The sequence below is a fragment of the Bos javanicus genome, chromosome 3 (genome assembly GCF_032452875.1).
Source record: "Bos javanicus breed banteng chromosome 3, ARS-OSU_banteng_1.0, whole genome shotgun sequence".
Classification (NCBI taxonomy): Eukaryota; Metazoa; Chordata; class Mammalia; order Artiodactyla; family Bovidae; genus Bos; species Bos javanicus.
The window spans coordinates 23,586,615-23,608,459 of record NC_083870.1 but is presented as its reverse complement, the minus strand read 5'-3'; the positions used below and the strand labels follow the sequence as shown (position 1 = coordinate 23,608,459).

The window sequence follows — 21,845 nt, the reverse complement described above, 5'->3', positions numbered from 1 at the left end:
TATGAAGGCAACTAAGTTAAAAAATATTTTTCAAATATTCATGAGCTCTGTAAGAAGGCTGTGATATAAGTGCACTACTAGTTAACACAGAACAAATTACACATATAACTAAGTCTAAAGTCTTATAAATTGAATTTTAAAACAGTATGAATACAGTTATGTTAAAGAACATGAGTAAGACTTTAAGTTTGAGTAATAATAATACTATAAGTTTTAAAATCCCAGATCCTATAACAAAATCTGGAGAGTTAAGAGATTAAAAGAAGTAAAAGTATGCTCATTCCTTACCTTACAAAAGAGGATATAGTTTCATTTTGGATAGAGAAAAGCAGAAAAATAGATTCAAATCCAAATTATTCTAAACATGTATACCTTTTAAAATCTAAAAAGCACTAAACATTATATGGGCTTCCCAGGTAGCTCAGTGGGTAAAGAATCCATCTGCAATGCAAGGGATGCAGAACATGCATCGTGAGTTCAATCCCTGGGTTGGGAAGATCCCCTGGAAGAGGGCATGGCATCCTATTCCAGTATTCTTCCTGGAGAACCCACGGACAGAGAAGCCTGGTAGGCTACAGTCCATAGGGTCACAAGACTGAAGCAACTGAGTAAACATGATATATAATTTAAATCATTTCACCTCTACTGTCTTCATGGACTAATTTCTACTTCCTTGAATTACTTAAACACATGGTTTATCTTCTCATTCTTTGCTCTCCCATCTCCCATGAAATCAACATCTGGGTTGAGGACCAATAAGGTCACCAAAGCCAAGAGTTCTCACTTTGCTCAACTCTACAGACCTCCACATCTACTCATTATCACAAACAGACTCATGCTCTGGATCTCATTAGAAGATACTCATTGTTCCAACTCCAAGATCCCAAATCGGTACTCCCACTCTCTGACTATAACTTTCAATCACCCTTCTTTCCCATTCCCAACAATCAGTTCACCTAATCTTTCCCACTAAAACTTGAAAGAGTAAAATGAAAAGTGAAAGTGTTAGTTCCTCGGTCGTGTCTGACTCTTTGTGACCCCATGGACTGTAGCCCACCAGGCTCCTCTGTCAGTGGGATTCTCCAGGCAGGAATACTGGAGTGGGTAGCCATCCCCTTCTCCAGGGGCTTTTCCTGACCCAGGGATTGAACCCAGGGTCTCCTGCATTGCAAGTGGATTCTTTACTGTCTGAGCCACTAGGAAAGCCCTGGAAAGAGTAAAGCACTCCTAAATAACCCACTTCATTAACCAACCCCTGGCTAGCTGCCTTAATTCTTAGTCTAGCCAAGGTTCTAGGCTTGGTCACATGAATGAAGTTTCTGTCCCCTGAAGCTACTGCCCAGTACTCCTCTCTCTCTTCCTCCCTCCCCCTCCCCTTTTTTACCTCTACAAAACCTTGAATAAGTGATCTATTCTACTTCTCCCTTTACTCCTCCCTCAACACCCATGTTTCTCTCTAACCTCTTGCAATCTGGCTTTCTTCTCTCCTTTACAGAGAAACTCCATTTTAGAAGATTTCTAAAGACTTCAAAAATTCTGACTAACTCTCTGCAATTAACATTAATATTTGAGTCCCCTGGTTGCCATTCTTTCAATTATCAACATTTGTTAAAATTGGTCTTGGAAATGCCAAAATAAGTAAGACAGGTTCCTAATTCTCTAGAGGCTAAGAGTGTATTATGTGGGGTAAGTATATAAACAAGTAAGATCAGTATAATATTGCAGGTGCTGTAACAGAGGCACATAGAGTTGAGTCAAAGGCACAGTCTTTTTTATTTTATTTTATTTTTAAACTTTACATAATTGTATTAGTTTTGAGTCAAAGGCACAGTCTTAAAATGCACTCCTGACTCAGTGATGCTGTAATGGCAGAGCTTCTTCTGAACTCTCAGTCCTCCCTTCTCTCACCTTCCTTCTTTAGATCCTTTTCCTCACTTCTGAAGTGTAGAATTAAGATCCAAACAGGTCCAAACCCTCTGGCCTTCTCAGCCCACACACCTTCCTTACAGACTTCCCAGGCAACCAAAAATAAGTCTCAAAATCTGAATCTCTAACCCCTACCTCTATTTTGATTGCCTAGGTCTTACTGATGAACATTTTCACTTGGAAAACTCACTTCAAACTCATCATCATCCTAAGAAAATGTAGCCTATTTCCTTATCTCTGTCAAAAGTCTCCATATTCTCCCATTACTCACATTTAAAAATAGATATTAGCTCTTCTCAATCTTCCCCCTAACCCAACCAAGTACTTAGATGGTCCACAAATCCTATCCATGCTTCTTTCAAACTCATGATCACTCCTACTTATTAACTTCTATTGTGGCTATGTGTAGACTTTCTTATTTTTTTCTAGTGAATGTGACCATTTATCAAAGAGAGGAATTGATTTATTTCTTCTTTGTGTCTCTTATGGCATCTAGCATAGTGTATTGGATATAACTGTTAGTTATTCAACAAATACCTGTTATTGAAGCTACCTTACAACCAAGGGCTTGAAAAGTCATGAAGTAAAAACTGGATTTTTTCTGGGATCGAGCAAAAGTCAGACAATGAGTCATGGACATGAAGACAGAAAAGATCCCTCAGTCTCACCCCTTGCATTTTGTGTTGGCTCATAGTAACGACTCAGCCCTGTTCCCACTAACATGACTATTAATCAGCTCTGAGACCTCTGGGATGAAAGTGCTTCAGGTTAGCACTCTTGGCAGTCTGCCCAACTGATAGCACACTGAAATTGGGAGGAGAAGCAGATTCCAAAAACCAGGCTTAATTTCAAGTCCCCACAATCAAGTTGACAGCAGATAAATTGTAATGGGAGATGCATTTTTCCATTCCTCCATGCAGAATATAAATGAAAAAAATGTCTGCAGTCCCCAATATACTTAGTTTCCACTCTCAACCAAAAAGCTCCATTTCTATAGTATTAAAAACACAGAAAACTAGTTTGGAGAAAAGCCTTATTCTGGAGAACAGCTTTGGAGCACTGATTTTTAAATAAAAATATACCATGAAAAGACTCCATTCCCAGACACCATCTCTGGCAGTATGTATACTTTCTGATTCATGCCAAAAATTTTTTCCTGAAGTTGGAGCAACTGACAGCAAAGGGAATCTTAACTAACACTTTGGGCTCATCAAGCCATAAAGGAGAGCCGAGAGAAAATGTGGTCGGTTTTATTTGACTCGTGTCCACCTAACTTCCATTGTTCACTTCTGCTTAGTGTCCCAAAGCACGATTCCAAGCCCAAGTTGAAATTACATTTCTGGGTTAATAACAAGCACAGGAAAATAAATCACGTCTGCCCTAGGAGTGAACCCAAAACCAAAAGCTGCCAGAGAGGAATTCGTGAGTTGAGTTTAGAGTCAACTTTAATTCTGAAGGAAATGAACCTTTAAAGGAAAATTCAAATAACAACCTATGTAGACAAAACATTAGTCTACACTGCTTCGATTAATTTGGGGGCCTTTTATAACTTTTTTTTTTCTTAAATGGATATCTGCCAGAGCAGAATTGCTCTCGTAAGATGGCTTGGAGCCAAATACAGTAACAGTATAGATATTTGTGCTCAGGTTTCATCAAATTCTTAGGTAAACTTCTACTTCCTAAAGAAACATCTAACTACTGACTTACCTCTGTAACAAGATTCCTATTTTAAAAAGTAAACCATTTGCCCAACATCAATTTCTTCCACCTGGACTTTAGTTTGTCTGGAACAGTAGTAACCTTTGTAGGTAGAAATTAGTACTATTCTAGACAACATGTCAGGTAAAAGGGCTCTGGACAGAGCTTGGACTGTCCACACCTGACTTGGAAACCAACCTACTTTCCCCATAGTGCAGCCAATATAAGGGCCCCTTGAGGATAGTTTCATGTCCATCCCTCTGCCACTCAGGATCAAAGAGGATGCTTCTACATAGAACCTCTCTGCATCAAAGGAATGCTGTTAAATAGAACTATCACAAGAGATACAGATGTCATTTAAAATTTTCTGGTAGAACTTAAAGGAAAACAAGGTAAAATTAATTTAAATATTATATCTTATCTAACTCAATGTATTTGAAACATTATCATTTTAGCATCTAATCAATATTTAAAACATTATTTGCGAGACATTTTACCTTTTTTTTCATACTGAGTCTTCAAAATCAAGTGTTTTACAGTTGAGGTACTTCTCAGTCTGGACCAGTCATATTTCAGATACTCAACGGCAAGATGTGGCTAGTGGCTACCATATCAAACAGCATGGACCTGAAATGTCTTATGTGATAACTGTCTGCTAAATAAATGAAAAGCTCGAAAAGCTTTTAACTGCACCATTTATTTTCCCAAAACCTCAATAAGAAACTAAGAGATAGCGGTTCTGTGAACAGTAAATAAAAGCTTCTGAAGAAAGGCAACATGACTCATTTATTCCAAATCAAACCATGAGCAGACTTGGAAAAAATTTCTGGTCATCTTGAAGTCTAGAACTTGCTACAAAAGATCAAAGCCTTCTTTGTAGGTGAACTTATGAAAATAACATGGTACCTATCAGGCTCTTCTCATTAAAAATGTGGCCAATTCCCAAATCTCCATTTACTTCAAACTGATACCTAGGTTTTTTTAACTACACAATTCCATCCTTTTTTTTTTTTTTTCCAGATAGCTGGCAACTAAATTTCCTCTCTTAGCTGGCTCCAACCCTTCCTTCTCAATTTTGTCAAAAGCCAGACAAACAGTTCATACCTCAACTCTGCAGCTGAAAATTGTAAAAGGAATTCTGAACAAAGTTGCAATAAGCCTTTGAAATATAATGAAAAAGCCACCAGATTGAATATAAAACATTTACTTAATATTAACTTCTAATCTCTAAGTAACCAGGAACACACACACACACAGAAAGAACAAATCAGAATATCCTACGTAGAATAATAAAACTATAAATTAAATGTTCAATCCATTAAAAAAGACTCAAGCCCTTAGTAAAAATATTTTTAAAGATAACTCATAGAGTCAGTCAATCTGTAGTTTAAAAAAAAAAGACCATAGATTTGAGCACAGACTTGGAGTTCAACAAGCCTAGATTCAAACCCTAATCCAACCACTATGACCCATGAGTAAACTGTTTAACCCTTCTGAATATCTATTACCATCTGTAAAAAGAATAGCTAAAACTCTACCCTTCATACAGTTATTGCAAAGATTACACAAAATAAAATATTGTAATCAGCACATTATTTAGGTGCTAATAAGCATCAGTTAACTCTCAGCCCCCAGCCACATTAATTTCTTTAATTTTGACAAAGCAGAAAATACTTATGTGAGTTTATTTATAGCTCTAATACCAATATAAATAGGAACCCTACAATCCCAAATTTTTCTACTCTTAGAATGATGTTGGGGCTGGGATAATGAGGAGCTCAGCTATATGCTACTGACAGCAAAGATCTGTAAAAAGCTCTAGTATCTGCTGTCATCAACAGTTCAATGACCCCATTCCATTACCTCAAGCCTAGAATAATGCCAATATTAATGCAGTGAGCATTATCACAGAGAAATGTAGGGGGTAGTAAGGGAGCCCAGAAGGTAACACTTAGCTTAACCTAGAGATAGGGCATGGGGGGCTTCCTGAAGAAGTTAACCATTTGATCTGCTCCTGGCAGCCAAAACTGGTGAGGACTATAGGGAAAGGAGTGGAGAAGGGAATCTAGAGACAAGAAATGGTGTGGGGCTTCCCTGGCGGCTCACTGGTAAAGAATCTGTTTGCCAATGCAGGAGACACAGTTCGATCCCTGGTCCAGGAAGATCCCACATGCCACAGAGCAACTAAGCCCTGGTGCCACAACTATTGAGCCAGTGCTCCAGAGCCTGGCATTGCAACTACTGCACCCACACGCCCTAGAGTCTGTGCTCCGTAACAAGAGAAACCACTGCAGTGAAAAGCCCGTGCACTGTAACTAAAGAGTATATCCCGCTCGTGGCAACTAGAAAAAAGCCCAAGGATGCTTGGGGCTAGAGCACTGGGACGACCCAGAGGGATGGTGTGGGGAGGGAGGAGGGAGGAGGGTTCAGGATGGGGAACACATGTATACCTGTGGCGGATTCATTTTGATGTTTGGCAAAACTAATACAATTGTGTAAAGTTTAAAAATAAAATAAAATTAGAAAAAAAAAAAAAAAAGAAATGCAAATAAAAAAAGAAAAAAGCCCATGCAGCAACAAAGACCCAGCACAGGCAAAAGTGAATAAACAAATAAATATTAAAAAGGAAATGGTACGAATGAAGACATAGGATGTGGTACAAACAAAAAAACAAGGTTGTCACTGGCAATCAAAATTGACATCAGTGAAAAGAGGAAGGAAACTGGTAGGAAACCAAAGACTAAGGGTACCTTATGACAGCAGGTCAGAAGAAATAAATACTGACACACCAAACATATTTATCATTTCTGCCATCCCTTCTAGAAAAACAATACAAAAATACATGAAACAAGAAATATCTCTTAAGGACTTTCATAGGGACAAAAGGTATCTATTAAACAACCTGGGGGAAGAAATTTTGGCAAACTATAATTTCACTAGGAAACCTTTCCCCAAGATTGAGCTTTCCTCATTAATATCAAAGCAGGAACTCAAAGGGTATTTGTGGTATCAAAGAAAAATCAACAATGAAATCACAATTATCATTTAATCTTCATTGGCATCAGGAGCCTTGGTACCACACAGAGCAACTCTCTCCCGCAGGGCAAGGGAGAGACTTAGAATGAGGTCAAGTTCCTAACATATATCTCATCCTGCCTAATACTTCTGGGAGGATCATTAAAAAGAGAAAAATTAAATATTTCCAGTTACTATTTGTCACATAATTAACTTTACAGTAATCTTTTCTATTTATTTTTAATTAATTTTTATTGGAGTATAGCATATTAGTTTCTGCCCTACAGCAAAGTGAATCAGATATATATATATATATAAACCCCTCTCTTTTGGATTTCCCTCCCATTAGGTCATCACAGAGTAATCTTTTTAAGTTGAAAAAAAATGGCCTATGGAAAAAAAAAAAAAACACAGAAATGGCAAAATCTGAAGAGAAGAGATAATATGACAGCAAGACCAGAGCGTTGGGAGTGAAGTCCTAGGATCAAGATACCAAGAAGAAATTCTAGGGGAAGTCCAACTTTAGGGAAACCCAGTGGGAAAGTATTTTTTTAAATAGACAGTTTGGGGATTAAAAGCAGAAAAGCCCTTCCAGGAAATCATGTTACTGGAGTTCTAAATCCTTTTAGTCTTTTTCTATTCATAGGCTACAGCTCTAAAGAGTACTCTAAATAATTAGCTGCTGCAGATGAGGGAAGGCAATTTGGAGATGCTGAAGAATATCAGGTAGTAACAACAGCAATACAAGATCTGGACTTCTTTGCTGGGCACAATCCTTTGCTGGTACTATAACTTCTTCCTAATAACATTAGCTTGTTCTTGGGTTTCCATATTAAATCAAACAACTTCTCTCCAAAAGGCCCAGTTCTTAATTGCTTAATCAGTTCTTGTCTCCAGTTTCAGTTAGATAAATACATACAAACAGAAATTGGAACTAAATGTCTATACAGACTCAATTTCAAAAATAAGAAGAGAAGACAACATTATAAACTTCCAGATGGTTGTCAATTTAAGCAAATCTACTCTTCTAATGTCGAAGGCAGAAGAATCTATGTGCAAAAAAGGATACAAAAAAAGGAAAATATAGAAATGTAGACAAGTGTCATAAAAATAATGTCTTCAAGAGGATGTGCCCAACCGTCTGCATAAGTATGTCATAAGAATAAGAAGAGATAGATTTCTGTGTACAGACAATAAGCTCTGAACTTTTCCAGTCTGTACAACTTATTTTCAGGGTTTTTTTAGCTTGATAACAGAAGAGCAGAAGAAAGAGTATTCTAATATCTTTTCATATAATTTAGAATATTCATTGATACTACATTGAAACGTGGCAAGTTGTAGTTTCTTTTCCTTTTCCAGCCTTATTGAGCTATATTTAACATATAACATATATGTAAGTTTAAGCAGTATATACATGATGATTTGATAGACATATTTATATGAAATGATTACCAAAATAAGATCAGTTAACACATCTATTATCTCACACAGTTAACCCTGTTTGTTTGTATATGGTAAGAATATTTATATTTTTGCATTTAATGATGTTCTTTTCCTCTCAGATATTTAATGAGCATCTACTATGTTCCAGGCAGTGTGTTGCTTTGCCAGATAATAACTTCAGAGTCTTTCAGTAACGCTCTTTCTCCTATTTTCTACAGTAAGGTCCCCAACCTCCGAGATCTAATGTCTGAAAATGTGAGGTGGAGCTGATGTAATAATAATAGAAATAAAGTGCACAATAAATGCAATATGCTTGAATCATCCCCAAACCATCCTTCTCCCACTTCTGGTTCATGGGAAAAACTTCACCAGAGATCTTCCAGTCTCTGGTGCTGGAAAGGTTAGGGACAGCTGTCCTACAGCACTTAGCACGGTACTGAGTTCAGAACATCTGCCCAATAAATGTCCGTGAGAATATTTCTTTAAGTGAACATAGGGGGACGTATGCAGTTAGCACTAGACCCAGTGACGTAGCACAGACACTCTTGTACAAGGGGCCCACTTCAACAACAACCTGCCTCTGCTTACTGACCCATGCCCCATTCCGAAAGGTTTGTCACACCATACATACCTGTCCACTGAGGGGGACAGCGGCAGTTGTAGGTATTGACCCCATCCACACAAACCCCTCCATTCTGACACTTGTGGTTAGGACAGTCATCTATATTCCGCTCACAGGTGACTCCTTCAAAACCTAGTAAGAGAAGATTAAAGGAAATGATAAATTCTCATAGAGATGATGTGATCTGTTCTTCTCCACAGGATATGGTCATCAGAACAGACTGACTTCATTATTACAGTTCAACAGACAGCAGATGGTCAACCCAAGACTCACCATATAAAAATCCCCCATCTTCTGTCTTTTCTTGCCTCATGCATAGACAGTTAAAACGAATCACTGTGCCAAAGACATGCCTTCATAGTTACCTCACAAGTATTTCAAAGTGTTTTCATGAAATAAAATCCCAGTGAAGATAAATGTCTACTCGGGACAGCTGGTTCTAAAAAAAAGGGCATTAGATTTTCCCCAGCTCCATGCTAGATTAATGGGAAGAACAAATAAAAGATCACCTAATTAAATTTAAATTTCTTTTTGTTTTTTTCTTGGGAAAATCATGGGGGAGAATAGGGAGACATAAAAAAAATACTGAACTGAAAGTCTGAAGATAAGGGTCAAGTTCTAACCTCACTGCTTATAAGCCATTTAATACTTGGTAATTATAAGCTCTAAAGTAGCTTCCTCATCTGTAAAATAAGTCTGGCTGCACCTGCCCAGCCTGTCTTTCAAGGTTGTTATAAGTGCCACATCGTAAGTATAACACAATATAAATATAAAAAGCTATCTGAATATGGAGTGGCATTATTACTAACTAAACTTGACAATTCTTCAAATTGTTCATCCTCCTTTCCACACTTATAGCACTGCTTCCTTCCTCTTGACTTTTCCCTTTTATTAAAAATGAAAATACCACATCAAACTTCACCCTAATTGCCCATAGCATGTTCCCCTATATAATTTATGAGTGAGTGAAGTCATTTAGTCGTGTCTGACTCTTTGTGACCCCATGGACTGTAGCCTCTCTGTCCACGGGATTTTCCAGGCAAGAATACTGGAGTGGGTTGCCATATCCTTCTCCAAGAGATCTTCCCAACCGAGGGATTGAACCCGGGTCTCCCGCATCATAGGCAGATGCTTTACCATCTGAGCCACCAGGGAAGTCCTATATAATTTATACATTGGGCTTTTTTCTTTTATTTATTTATTTATTTTTTTTTTTACTTTACAATATTGTATTGGTTTTGTCATATATCAACATGCATCCGACACGGGTGTACATGTGTTCTCTTTCCTTCCTACCAAATCTCTTAACTATTAAAATGGAAGACTATCAGCTTTAAGACAAGAGAGGAAGTTTACTGAACATTCCCTTATTTGAAATACATATAACTAAGTATTTGGCCTCTTCAGAATGTCCCTTAAGTTTCTCTCTTTTACTACTCAAAACACATATTGGGTCTTATATTGGCACCGGTATAGTTAAATAAAAGAACGAGTTCCTGCTTTCAGGACACTGCAGTCTGGTGAGTGGGCAGACATCAATCACGCCTTGCTTTCTTCATTCCTTTGCACAAGCTACTGTGGCGTTCTACATCTGCTCTGTTACACTGGAACACAGCTGGTTTCTCTGAATACAGTCGCAGTCATGTGCATGAGTATGAACCAAGTAACCAAAAAAATTACCCAGAGACCAAAGGAAATCACTTTGTAGAAAATGGAGATAATTGAATGCTTGACTGAAGAGAATTCTATTTCTCCAGTATTTGGTAAGAAGTCCATGCAAGCAGATGAGTCATTAAGTAAGCTTGAGAAAGACTATGAAAACATTTATAGACTCAGATTTTTAAAAAATTAATCATATTACTCAAATATCTTCTGGGCTTCCCAGGTGCTGTTAGTGGTAAAGTATCCGCCTGCCAGTGCAGGAGACATAAGAGACGAGGGTTTGATCCCTGGGTTGGAAAGATCACCTGGAGAAGGAAATGGCAACCCACTCCAGTGTTCCCGCCCAGAAAGTCCCATGGACAGAGAAGCCTCGCAGGTTACAGTCAACAGGGTCACAAAGAGTCAGACATGAATGAAGTGACTTAGCATGCACTCATATATCTGTTTAATCATATGACAATCTTACAAATGGATGGAGTCAATAAATGCTGAACTGCTTAAGTCCACCCAATATTATGATAAAGTGAGAGCAAATCTATAGATCCACAAAGTACAGTCCCTGAACAACAACTGCAGTCTCTGTTTCTAGTCTAGTGCTCTTAAATGGAAACATTCTTTGGAAAAGTTAGATACTTTCAGAATGTGGGAGAGAAATAAAGGGTCCTGGCCCACCACTGTTAGAAACCCCTGTGGTTTGGTGGTGTCCTAGAACTGATACTGGCCATTCCAACTTGATCTCCCTGGTGACCAAAACTAAATATGGTTGGATAAGGTGTCAAAGAGGTGATGAAGCCTTTGTAGCCAAACTATTTGAATTTATATTAGCCAGTGTTACAATGAACAGAATTCACCAACCACAGACAAATTAAGAAAGCTGAAACATTTCAACATAACATATAAGAAATAAGATGTTTTCTTTTCATCACTATTTTTGAGATAGTTCTTACCTGTCACTATGTAGTTATTTAGGCAGAAAGGCAAATAGGTGAAAGAGTTAACTCATGGTTGAAGCATGGCCTCTGGGTTAAACTGCCTAGATTCAATTCTCACACTTTCCATGCAGTAGAAGAGTGAACATGGGCAAGATATTATATATGCTTAATACTTAAACTTTCTTTCCTCTCTTGACTAATTAACAGGACCTACCTGAAAGGTTGTTTTAATGATTAAATGAGTTAGACAGAAAAAAAAAAAACCAACAATTTAACAAACTGTGCTGGAACAACTGAATATCTAGATGCAAAAGAATAAAGTTGGATTCCTTCCTCATCCCATAAACAAAAATGAACTCAAAAATGTATGAGTTAAAATGATAAGATTCTTAGGATAAAACATAGGAGGAAATCTTTGAGACCTGGGCTAGATAGAGATGTCTTACACATGACCAAAAGCAAGTCACAAAAGAAAAAACTGACAGTTTGGAATTAATCAAAATTAAAACCACCTGGGTTTCAAAGAAACCCAATCAAGAAAGTAAAAAGACAGTTCACAGAAAGGGAGAAAATATTTGCAAATCATATATCTAGGAGATACAAAGAACTCTTACAACAATATTAAAATACAATATCCATAATAATACAAATAATCCAGTTATAAAATGGGTAAAGGCGCTAAATAGACATTTCTCCAAGGAAGATACACAAAAGGCCAGTAAGCACATGAAATGATGCTCAGCATCAGCCATCAGGAAAATGCAAATCATGACCACAATAAGCTATCACTTCACACCCACTAGAATGGCTATAATTTAAAAGACAGATAGCAACAAGTGCTGGTGAGGTAATGGAGAAATTGGAAATCCTTATACACTGCTGGTTGGAAGGTATTAATAAAATAATGCAGCCACTATGGGATATAGTCTGGCAGTCCCGAAAAGATTAAATAGGGTTACCATACCACCCAGCAATTCCTCTCATAAGTAAAACCAAAAAGAAATGGAAAATATATGCCCATTCAAAGACTTGTACAAGAATGTTCAGAGCAACATTATTCTTAATTGTCAAAAAAAAAAAAGCAGAAGCAGCCCAAATGTCTATTTCGTGATGAATAGATAAATACAAAGTGGTAAATCCATATAATGGAATATAATGCATACACAAGAAGCATACTATGTGTTCCCATTTATATGAAATGTCCAGAATAGACAGCTCTATAGAGACAGTAGATGAGTAATTGCCTAGTGCTGGGAGGGAGTTGGGGTGGGGGTCAGGGGAGGGGGGTGGGGAGGTTAGGGAGTGACTGCTAATGGGAACAAAGTTTCTTTTGAAGTCATATAAAAATGAGCTAAAATTTTTTGTGGTAATGGTTACATATATCTGTAAATATACTCAAAACCACTGAACAGTGTGCTTTAAAAGAAAATTATATGGTATGTAAATTGTATCTCAATAAAACTGTTATATTTGAAGGAAAAGCACTTAAAACAATGCCTGATGCACTGTGTTTATTATATGTCAGTGGGATCAAAGCATCTCTTAGAGATTATCTACTCTAATCCTTTTATGTTACAGATGAAGAAGGGGCACACGGCTGACTTACTGTACATGGCTAGGAGGCAGGAGCCAGTCCTAAACCAGAAACTTTACCTAGATTTGGTCAGTATGGTCTCTGGGACCCCAAAGTTCTCTTCCAAAAATCTGAAAAACTGACGTTGAGTCAAAAGTTCCCATATCTGAGAAAACTCTAGCCAAATTAGTTCTCCTCGAAAATTAAGACAGGATTTATGCTTTAAAAATAGAGATACAGGGCTCTTTTTGGAAATAACCAGCAAATTCTTATAAAAAGTCTACGCAAAGTAGGGGTAAGGGGGTGCAGAGGATGGATGTGGCTTCAATGAATAAGTTACAGTGCAATCACTTCTTTAAAATGTTTTAAGGTTTTAAGGGAAAGGGAAGCAGACAAGTCTCCAGACCTGTGGGTGGGATGGGTGTAGCCGACTTATGGAAAGGCTCACATGACTGTACTAAAAGGAGTCTGCTGCTCGAAGCCAACTCACATCCTTAAAAGGCCAAAAAGAAAGAAATTAAACTCAGAAGGAACATTTTTAAGACTGTGCTGTAATAAAACCACGGGCCACGTAACTGATAAATGATGACAGGGAGGGTGGGGAGCAGAAAAGTGTCTTTTGAACTTGTCATCCCACACAGATACCAGCATCTCTCAAGAGAGCTTCCATATCTTTTCATTTTTATTCCCTAGGAGGTGTGATGGTGGAAAGACTTGGTGCAGAGGCTCAAAGAGGAGAGCAGAAAGGGGAAGCTGAGATGACACAACTGGGATCCTCCCAGGCCAGGCTGAAGGTCCTCAGGAAGAGCTTCCGTGCACAGGGATAAGAGAGTGAAGAAAACCCAGGGATACCTGGAACTGGACAAAGGCACCAAAGGTAAACAGCTACAGGCTACCTTCTCTCCCTGCCCTCTGGAAAGAAGCCTGTTAAAAGAGCAAATTGGTCCCAATTCCATCCCACTGGTTTCCCTGGCACACTTCATCCATCCTCTGAATGGGCCCCAGTGAGCTCACTGACCCCATGCGTGGCCCATGAATTTTAGCCCCACCACCCACCCAGGCTGCTGTTCCTACCCATCTCCCTCTGTATCTTCCAAATAAGCTCTACTTTCCTAACTTTACCTCCTAAGAAGTCAGAGAAATGAGTAAAGGGATTCAAAAGAAATAACTTCCAAACTTTTTTTAAATTGCAGAATATAGGAATGCTCTTCTGTATCACATCCAATTCATTCATTTGTCAAATATTCACTGAGTCTCAATTTGTGCCAGGCACGAGGTTGGATACTGGGGGCGGGGGGCGGGGGGCAGGTAATTAAGATGAGAGTGTCTACCGGAAAGGAAGAACAGGTAGTTTAATAAGTGTTGTGCTAGAGGTACATAGGTTGCGAAAGATCTCGAGAGAGTCTCTAGTCCTCCCAGGGGTGGGGAATACAGAAGGCATTTCAGTGAAATAGATGCCTTTGGCACATCACAAGGAATAAATTCTAAACAAAAAGGCAGGGTGGGAGGGGGAAGTAAGTGATAGAAGGCTGAAGAGATAGCAGGGGCAAAACTGTCAAGCATGGGAGGACAGGAAAAACTTGAAGGAACATCAAGAAAAACTGGACTCAGGGCCCAAACTAAAGGGGCTAAAAGAATGCGCCCTGCAAAATGGTATGATAATTTCTGCATCTGCTCCAGAGAAATCTGCCAGAATATGATTAGTATAATACCCCAGAGAACGTCACATGCCTTGTGCATATGAGAATGCAAGGGGGAATTATTTCTAAGAGTTTTTAAGCTCAGCAACTGCAGAGCAGACACAAAAGCCACAGAATGTGGCTAAGCTTTATTTTAATGATATAGGGATATTACATATAATCAAGCCTGTAAAGTACAGGGGTGATTTACAAAGGATAAACCTTCTTTGTTTGGAGAGAACAGATTGGGCAGCTTTTTATGAAGTTTAAAAATCATAAAGGAATAAGGAGGTACAGGAGAGAAAGAAAAAGGGAAAGTCCATCAGGGATTGTCCAGTCCAACTGTGAACTCGCAGGCAAAGCCAGGAGATGCAAACAGCACACTGCTACTTCTTACTATATCCACAGGCATACAACCAGCTTAACTCATAAACCCTAAAACATTGGGAGTCAGTGATTCAAGAATGTATCTTCTATTTTGTTCTTTAGCTAAAATTATTCTAGCTGAGTACTCCTCCTTACAGTTTCTGCTAAAATCTTTACCTAACGGTAGTTTATGAAAGATCTGGGTTATTAACAGTTGCTGAATCAAGGAGAAGATGAAATACAGTTCCTTGATTTCATTCTATCAACTCCCTCTTGAATATATTCCTTTTTTCTTCCCTCTATTGAGAAACATTTCTTTCTTTATTACTCAGGATGAGTCATATTTACAGTTTTAATTCCCCCCATCAATCTTAATACTAAAATCATCTCAGTAACTATAGTGCCCTTTGCAGGAAAAGAACTATGTTATAACCATTCAAATATAATCACTAACTTATGTGGGGTTCACTGAGTTTTAGAGTTGAAAAGAACTCCAATTCTTTTTACTCAGTACTAGTGTAAACCAGTACAGAAGGAGAAGCTAGACTAAGTCTAGCAGGTATGTTACCAGGAAGAAAATAAGAAAACCAAAACTGTGCTCTCAGTACTACCATCCTATACTAACCTTGGCCTGTAAAGTCAGAAGGTAGACTGACTTTATGTGTGCCTAGTATATACCTGTCACGGTTTCCAGGTGCTTGGGATACATCACCAAACAAAAACAGAGATCCTAGCTTTTACTCTGGAGAGGAGAAGAGGCAGAAAAATTTGGAAAGACAGACAATAAACAATAGACATAATGAGCTAAATTATATAGTGAAAATTATACAGTAAGATGATGACAAGCGTTACCAAAAAAGAAAAGAAAAGGTAGACCAAGGCCAGAGATGAAGGCAGAAGGGAAAGGTTACAATCTGAAATAGGGCGATCAGGGCAGGCTTCAGTTAAAACTGACAAGATTTGAAATGTGGTGGGAAGCAGCCATCTGAGAACTGCAGAACCTGGACAAAAGTGACTTTACCTGTCACTGGCTTGGTTTCCCCATCTTTAGAATGGAAATAATGATTCTCTTCAAATAAGGGTGCTGTTTACATTGAGATAGTGATTGCTATTTTAAGTAACATTTTAGTCTCTTGACTAGTGTTGCGGGCAATGCAGGAGGGACGGGAGAATAGTATTGCATTATAAAAAGGACTCTGTAAAAGAAAATCATCTCCAGGCATTATTTCTCTATGTGGAAATAAAGTTAATACTTTGCAAACTCCACCTGGGACATAAAAACAATGAGCATAAAATCTTACACATTGTATAAATATATATTTATTCACAGTGTTATTGCATATCTATTGTTTTTAATTCTTTTTTAATTTCCTTCTATATATTGTCCAAGCTGACATCATCTGTTTCAGATCATGAGACCCTGAAAGGCAGCAACTAGCCTACTTTACTATTTTTAGATATCTGCATGATGCCATACACAGCCTGTAGGCATGTGCTCAGTCACTCAGTCATATCCGAATCTTTGCAACCCCACAGACTATAGCCCACTAGGCTCCCCTGTCCATGGAATTTTCTAGGCAAGAATGCTGGAGCAGGTTGCCATTTCCTACTCTAGGGGATCAAACCTGCATCTCTTGTGTCTTCTTCATCGGCAGGCAAATTCTATACTACTGGGCTACCTGGGAAGCCCATACACAGGCTGGTGTATAACAAATACTATCGATCATAATTAAAAGTATCTCCTTTTTATTTTAACATGAACCTACTTTTTTTAACCCACACATCCCTAAACATTTAACAAAAAGTCTTAGACATTTCAAAGCACCTTCAGGGGCAGACAAGAAGTTAACATTTGGAAATAACCTGCCTGGATTTCAGGACTCGGCCTAACCACATGTCATCTGTACAACTTTGGGTAAATTGCTTCACATCTCAAAACTTGAGTTGTTTCACCTGGGAAAACTTGAACAATAATACCTGTCTCCAAGGATTTTGTGTAATAGAGCCAATGGCTGCAGAAGTACCTGGCACAGTGCCTGACTTATAAAAGGCATTAAATAAATGTTAGTTTGCTCTTTGCCAAATCTTCTGCCCCCAGCCTTGCACCCTGATCCCAATCCCAAACACACACACATACACACACTTCATCAGTATATTAAAGAAAAAAAAAAAAAAAGCCTTGCTTTAAACTATAAGTGGAGTGTAAGAGACAGCCAAGACGTCCTTACTCCATCCCACCAGCCCTGGCAGCCTCTAGCTGTGGAATCCCTGGTTATTTCCTTTCTCAAGGAGGAGATACTATTCTGGTTTGACAGATCCTTTCCTGGACACACTCTCAGAATTCCCTAAGGTTCTTATCGTGGCTAATGGATAACAATGCAGAGGCTATGGGAGTGAATAATCACTCGCTCCCAGCTAAAAACTTCCTTTATTGACTTCTCTAACTTCCCGTTAGTACTTTGCTGCCAAATCAACCTCCTGTCCTAGGCAACTATTAAAACTAATTTTCTTGAAACTAAAAGACATGTTTAGTGGTCAGCAATAAATTGCACTAACCTCAATTACTAGCCACTTAGGCTATTAGAATGCCAGACTATTAGAATATTCACAAAATTAAATTGTTTACATTTCTGTTTCCTTCTTTTAACCCTTAAAATGCAAACAAAAGCAGGAATGAAGAAAGACACCTTTTAGTTATTCCTTCTAAAAGATAATGTGGATGACAGTAATATTAGGTAAATAAATACTTAGTGTATAAAATGACAGCAGTATCTATTCTTCACCGAAAGAGAAACTGAAAGCAAGGCAATTAAGCAGCTTGTTTTCACGGCTTCTGGTTAAGTGGTATCTCTTCCTATTACGTGGCAGTGTCTTGTATTGCGTATTCCAAGTACATAGGATGGTGCCTAGAACATAGTGGGCAGCCAAAAAATTTTAACTGAATGAAATGAATAAATTGCCATTTGCTTTTATCCTGAAGACCAACGTATGACCTTTAATCCCCAAAAGAGAAAACACACGATCCCATTACATGTGACCCATATCCACAACACCAGAATCTAAGATTCCTACTTCAAAAGAGTAGCTGAAACAGCTTTTTGAGGCAATTCTGCTTACTCAGCACGTTATTCCCTCCCTACGGTTTTTCCTTCTTTTGTTTTTGCACTAAGGATATTTGTATAAAAACAGAATCTTTGTTGCTTAGTAATTCATCTGTTCCAGCCACTTGTGCTCTGTTCTCAGTCAAAATTCTCAGTTTTCGGCCTCCTCATCAGTTTTATAGGGAGTTTAGTGAACTGGCCAGCCTCGCTCCTTTTTCCATCCTACGGAACAACGGGCCCCAAGTTCCCACACATTACTCCTCTTTTGCTTCTATCTTGGGTTATGTGTCGTTGTGCCAAACATCATCTATTAGCACTCATCAAAAACTGCTCACTCATTAACAGAGCACCACCACCACGCCAGCTGCAAAAGTCTCCAGCTTCAAGTCTGGGTAGGGTTACCCCAAAGTTAGAGAGGGTTCTAAAGACCAGAATTTCAAAGAAAATTATAAAAGAGTAGGGGGGGTGCAATCAAGTAACTAGTAAAATAATCCATTATTCCATCAGAGGTAAAAGCATATAAGAAAGTTGATTATCTAGTATTACTATCAATTCAGTTTGAAGCATTTTATCAATCACACATTAAATTTTTCAATGTCTAATTCTCCTTATGTTCCTTTCCATTCTAGACTTATCAATCTTTTCCCAGAGCTCTGTTTCTCTTATTTCTCACTGTTCCTCCAAAAAGGACAATAAACAATTTCCAAGTCACTCATCATCATAAACTCTGACATGTTAAATTACCCCCTGCTCAGTTTATGGACCACACTGGGCCCATAAAACTCCTCTCTCACCAGCAAACCACCCCACACAACATTCTCACTTCCCCTTTTCCCTGCTGGGAAGGATACTTCCTCAAGGAACACTGAACCACACCCCATCCCCTTCCTTCCTGCTGGATGTGCATCCCCCAAGCCAGGACACTAGGGGGACTCCTTACCTGGAAGGCAACTGCACTCAAAGGTAAAGTCACCGGTCTGCCGGCAGGTACCTCCGTTGACACAGGGGGAGGGTGAGCAGGGCACGTAGGGACTGTCGCAGTGCTGGCCTGTGAAGCCCTGGGGGCACTGGCACTGATAGGAGCCCGGGAGGTTGAGGCAGGTGCCACCGTGCTGGCACTGTCCTGGAATGTCACACTCATTGACATCAGTCTCACATTTCTGCCCTGTGAAGCCTGCAAGGCATGTGCAGGAGAACTGGTTGGCCATAGTGGTACAGGTACTTCCGTTTGCACAGGGGTGGGACAGGCAGGCATCAGTCCACTGGCACAGTTTACCTACAGGAAAGATAACAGAAGTAAGAAACTGCCCACAGAAATGGGTGTCAGCCCATCCCACCCCACATCTCCCACCCAACAGGTGACGTAAGGAAGCCATTGCGTGGAGAATCCCTAAGCTCTCTGAACTGTACAGGAAGCCTGTATCAGAGCCTCCCCAAGTTCATCTGACAGGAGCACTCTCCAGGGCCCTTAGCTGAGACACAAAGACTCAGTGGAGCACAGGAGTGACTGTAGCTAAATCGCAGGAAGCCTACAAGAATCCCTGCAGCACAGAAGGGTCTGGATCCACCTAGTGTCTCACACCTCTTTGTTTCTGCCTAAGATACTCCTCTGTTTGGAAGGCTGTCTTCCTTGTTGTTCACCCAGTGGGCTGCACTGTCTTGATAATTCTACTCATAAGTCACCACTGCCATAAAGTCATCCTTAATGCTCCACCCAGGTACCCAAGCCCCCAACCCCTCTCTTTCCCTCACATACACACCCGTACACATGCAAACACATACCCCAAGTTTGCTGTTTTCTTTTATTATGTCACCTGTCACACTAGCAGGGCTCCGATCCCTAGAGTAGGCTCTCGAATCATGTCTTTTGAATGAAAATAAAATGTACTGATATTTTCCACAATACACTGTGACTAAACAGACCTCTTAGATGATAAAAACAAGTCAATATGACTTCTGCTTCCCTTAAACACAACACACATGCACACGTATTCCGGGAAACATCTTGTTAATTGTGGTCTTGACAAAAATAGTGCTGGATGTGTTTGAAGAAGATGAAGAATCTCTGGCTTCTTAAACATGAAAAAAACTAGAAGCTGTCATAAGAATAAAGATCTAGAAAGGCAATTCTTGTGGACTCTCTCAGGTAGGAAAGCGCTAGAAAGAATCAGGAAGACAGTGTTCAATCTCAAGGAATCAAAACAGATTCTCTGAGGTAGAGAGAGAGAGAGGGAAAAAAACTACTTCTATGCTACTAGTAAATTCAGTATTCACGTGGCTTTCTATTTTCATGAGTTCGAGTTTTTTCAAAACTGAAGATCTGAGAATCTCCTGAATGTGTTAATACTCCAATTGGTTGTCTAGGTAAACATTCAAATCTTTGACCCCACCTCCACATAGAAAAGCAAGTAAGAGCCATGACAGATTCTCTAAAAGGGAGAGAGAGGTGACACACGAGTACACAAAAGTACTCTCTGTCTACCAGGAATATCAAATCAAAGGGAAAAGGGGAAAAAAAAATCTAGGTACAGCATGTATACCTCAGGGAAGACAGAGTGAAGGCACCTTCATTTTTCTCCCTATTTTCCTTCATTCTACTGAGAGTACTTACCTACAGTGGAGAACAGATAAAAATGGTTACTTCTGCCAACAGTGTATTTCAGAGTATTTGCCTACAACTGAAACAAGAAGGTTGCTGACCTTGGTTTCCCATATACGTTTTGTACAAGCACTAACCTTCTGCCTCTGTTTTTTTCATCTATGAGTGAGGTGAGCTCATAAGGTCTGATGAGGTAGGGTAGTGAGCTATCCCAAAACTAAAAGGGTGAGCTTGACCTGTGGTGGTTCCTAAAGTGGTAGATGAAAGTGGCAGATGTATAAAGATGATTAGCACCCTGAGGACTACCAAGAAGAGATCTTTTTAATAGCAAGGAATCCACTTTAATTTAAGGGTTATTTCAGAGTAACGTTTTCATTATGAAGAAGGTATCACTGCCGTTTACACTAGTCGGGATTAAAATGTTTTAAGTGGATATGCCCTCCCTTGCCTTGTGGAGCAAAACAACTTGAAACTGACAATCAGGAAAAATTATTCTCTCAACCACCAAATCTCTTCAGTGACTCACAGTATCAATGCTGTCACAGTCATGATGGAGATATAACTGTAACACCTTTTAATCAAAAACCAATAGAACAAGCATTCCAAACTGAATGAATCAGTCTAGTTTTCTAAGTGTGTTTTTCATTTTCTAATTAGATTTACAGAATTGTTGATATACTGGAGGACAAAACAGTGAATAGTTCTCCTTTTCAGAACTAAGTTAATAAACACTTATGGTTCATTTTGAATAAAGCTCAGACCCACCTTTGAAGAGCTCATAATACAGTCAGATGAGAAACATGTCAAAATTGATTACAACAAACTATGACACATAAAATAATAGAACACAGAGACTAACTGTGTAAAGGAATCATGAGAGGGTCACTGAGAGGTTACAATAACATTAGGCAATTTCCAAATGTAGAAAAGGGCATTCCAGCAAAGGAGTATGCAATAGCATGGAGGCACAGGAAGTGTGACATTTTCAGGAAATGATGAGGACGCTGGCGTCACTAAAGCGAGATGCTTGTGGGGAAGTGAGGCTATAAAAAGACGCAAGGCCTAGACTGTGAAGGGCTGTGAAAGCCAAGTAAAAGAGTCTGCAGTTTACTCTGCAGATGACGAAAAGTCACTAGGCATGGTAAGCAGGTGAGTTTGTGAGAAGATTTGCATGTATAACTAAAGATGTGGCGATGTGACAGGTAAACAAGATGGGGAGAAAGTAAAGG

At 39.0% G+C, this 21,845-nt stretch overlaps 1 protein-coding gene across 3 annotated transcripts in view; it reads right to left on the bottom strand.

The window, feature by feature from the left end:
* The window catches only part of NOTCH2 (notch receptor 2), a 174,470-nt gene that overhangs the window by 72,457 nt on the left and 80,168 nt on the right, over positions 1-21,845 (bottom strand). For 2 of the 3 annotated variants that reach the window (XM_061409410.1, XM_061409419.1), the window contains 2 exons: positions 18,958-19,293; positions 8,714-8,836 (listed from right to left, as the gene is read on the bottom strand). In XM_061409410.1, coding sequence (XP_061265394.1) covers positions 8,714-8,836; positions 18,958-19,293 — 459 coding nt within the window. Of the gene's footprint in view, positions 1-8,713; positions 8,837-8,977; positions 9,057-18,957; positions 19,294-21,845 lie in introns of those variants that run through there. The other variant, XM_061409427.1, reaches the window with a different exon arrangement.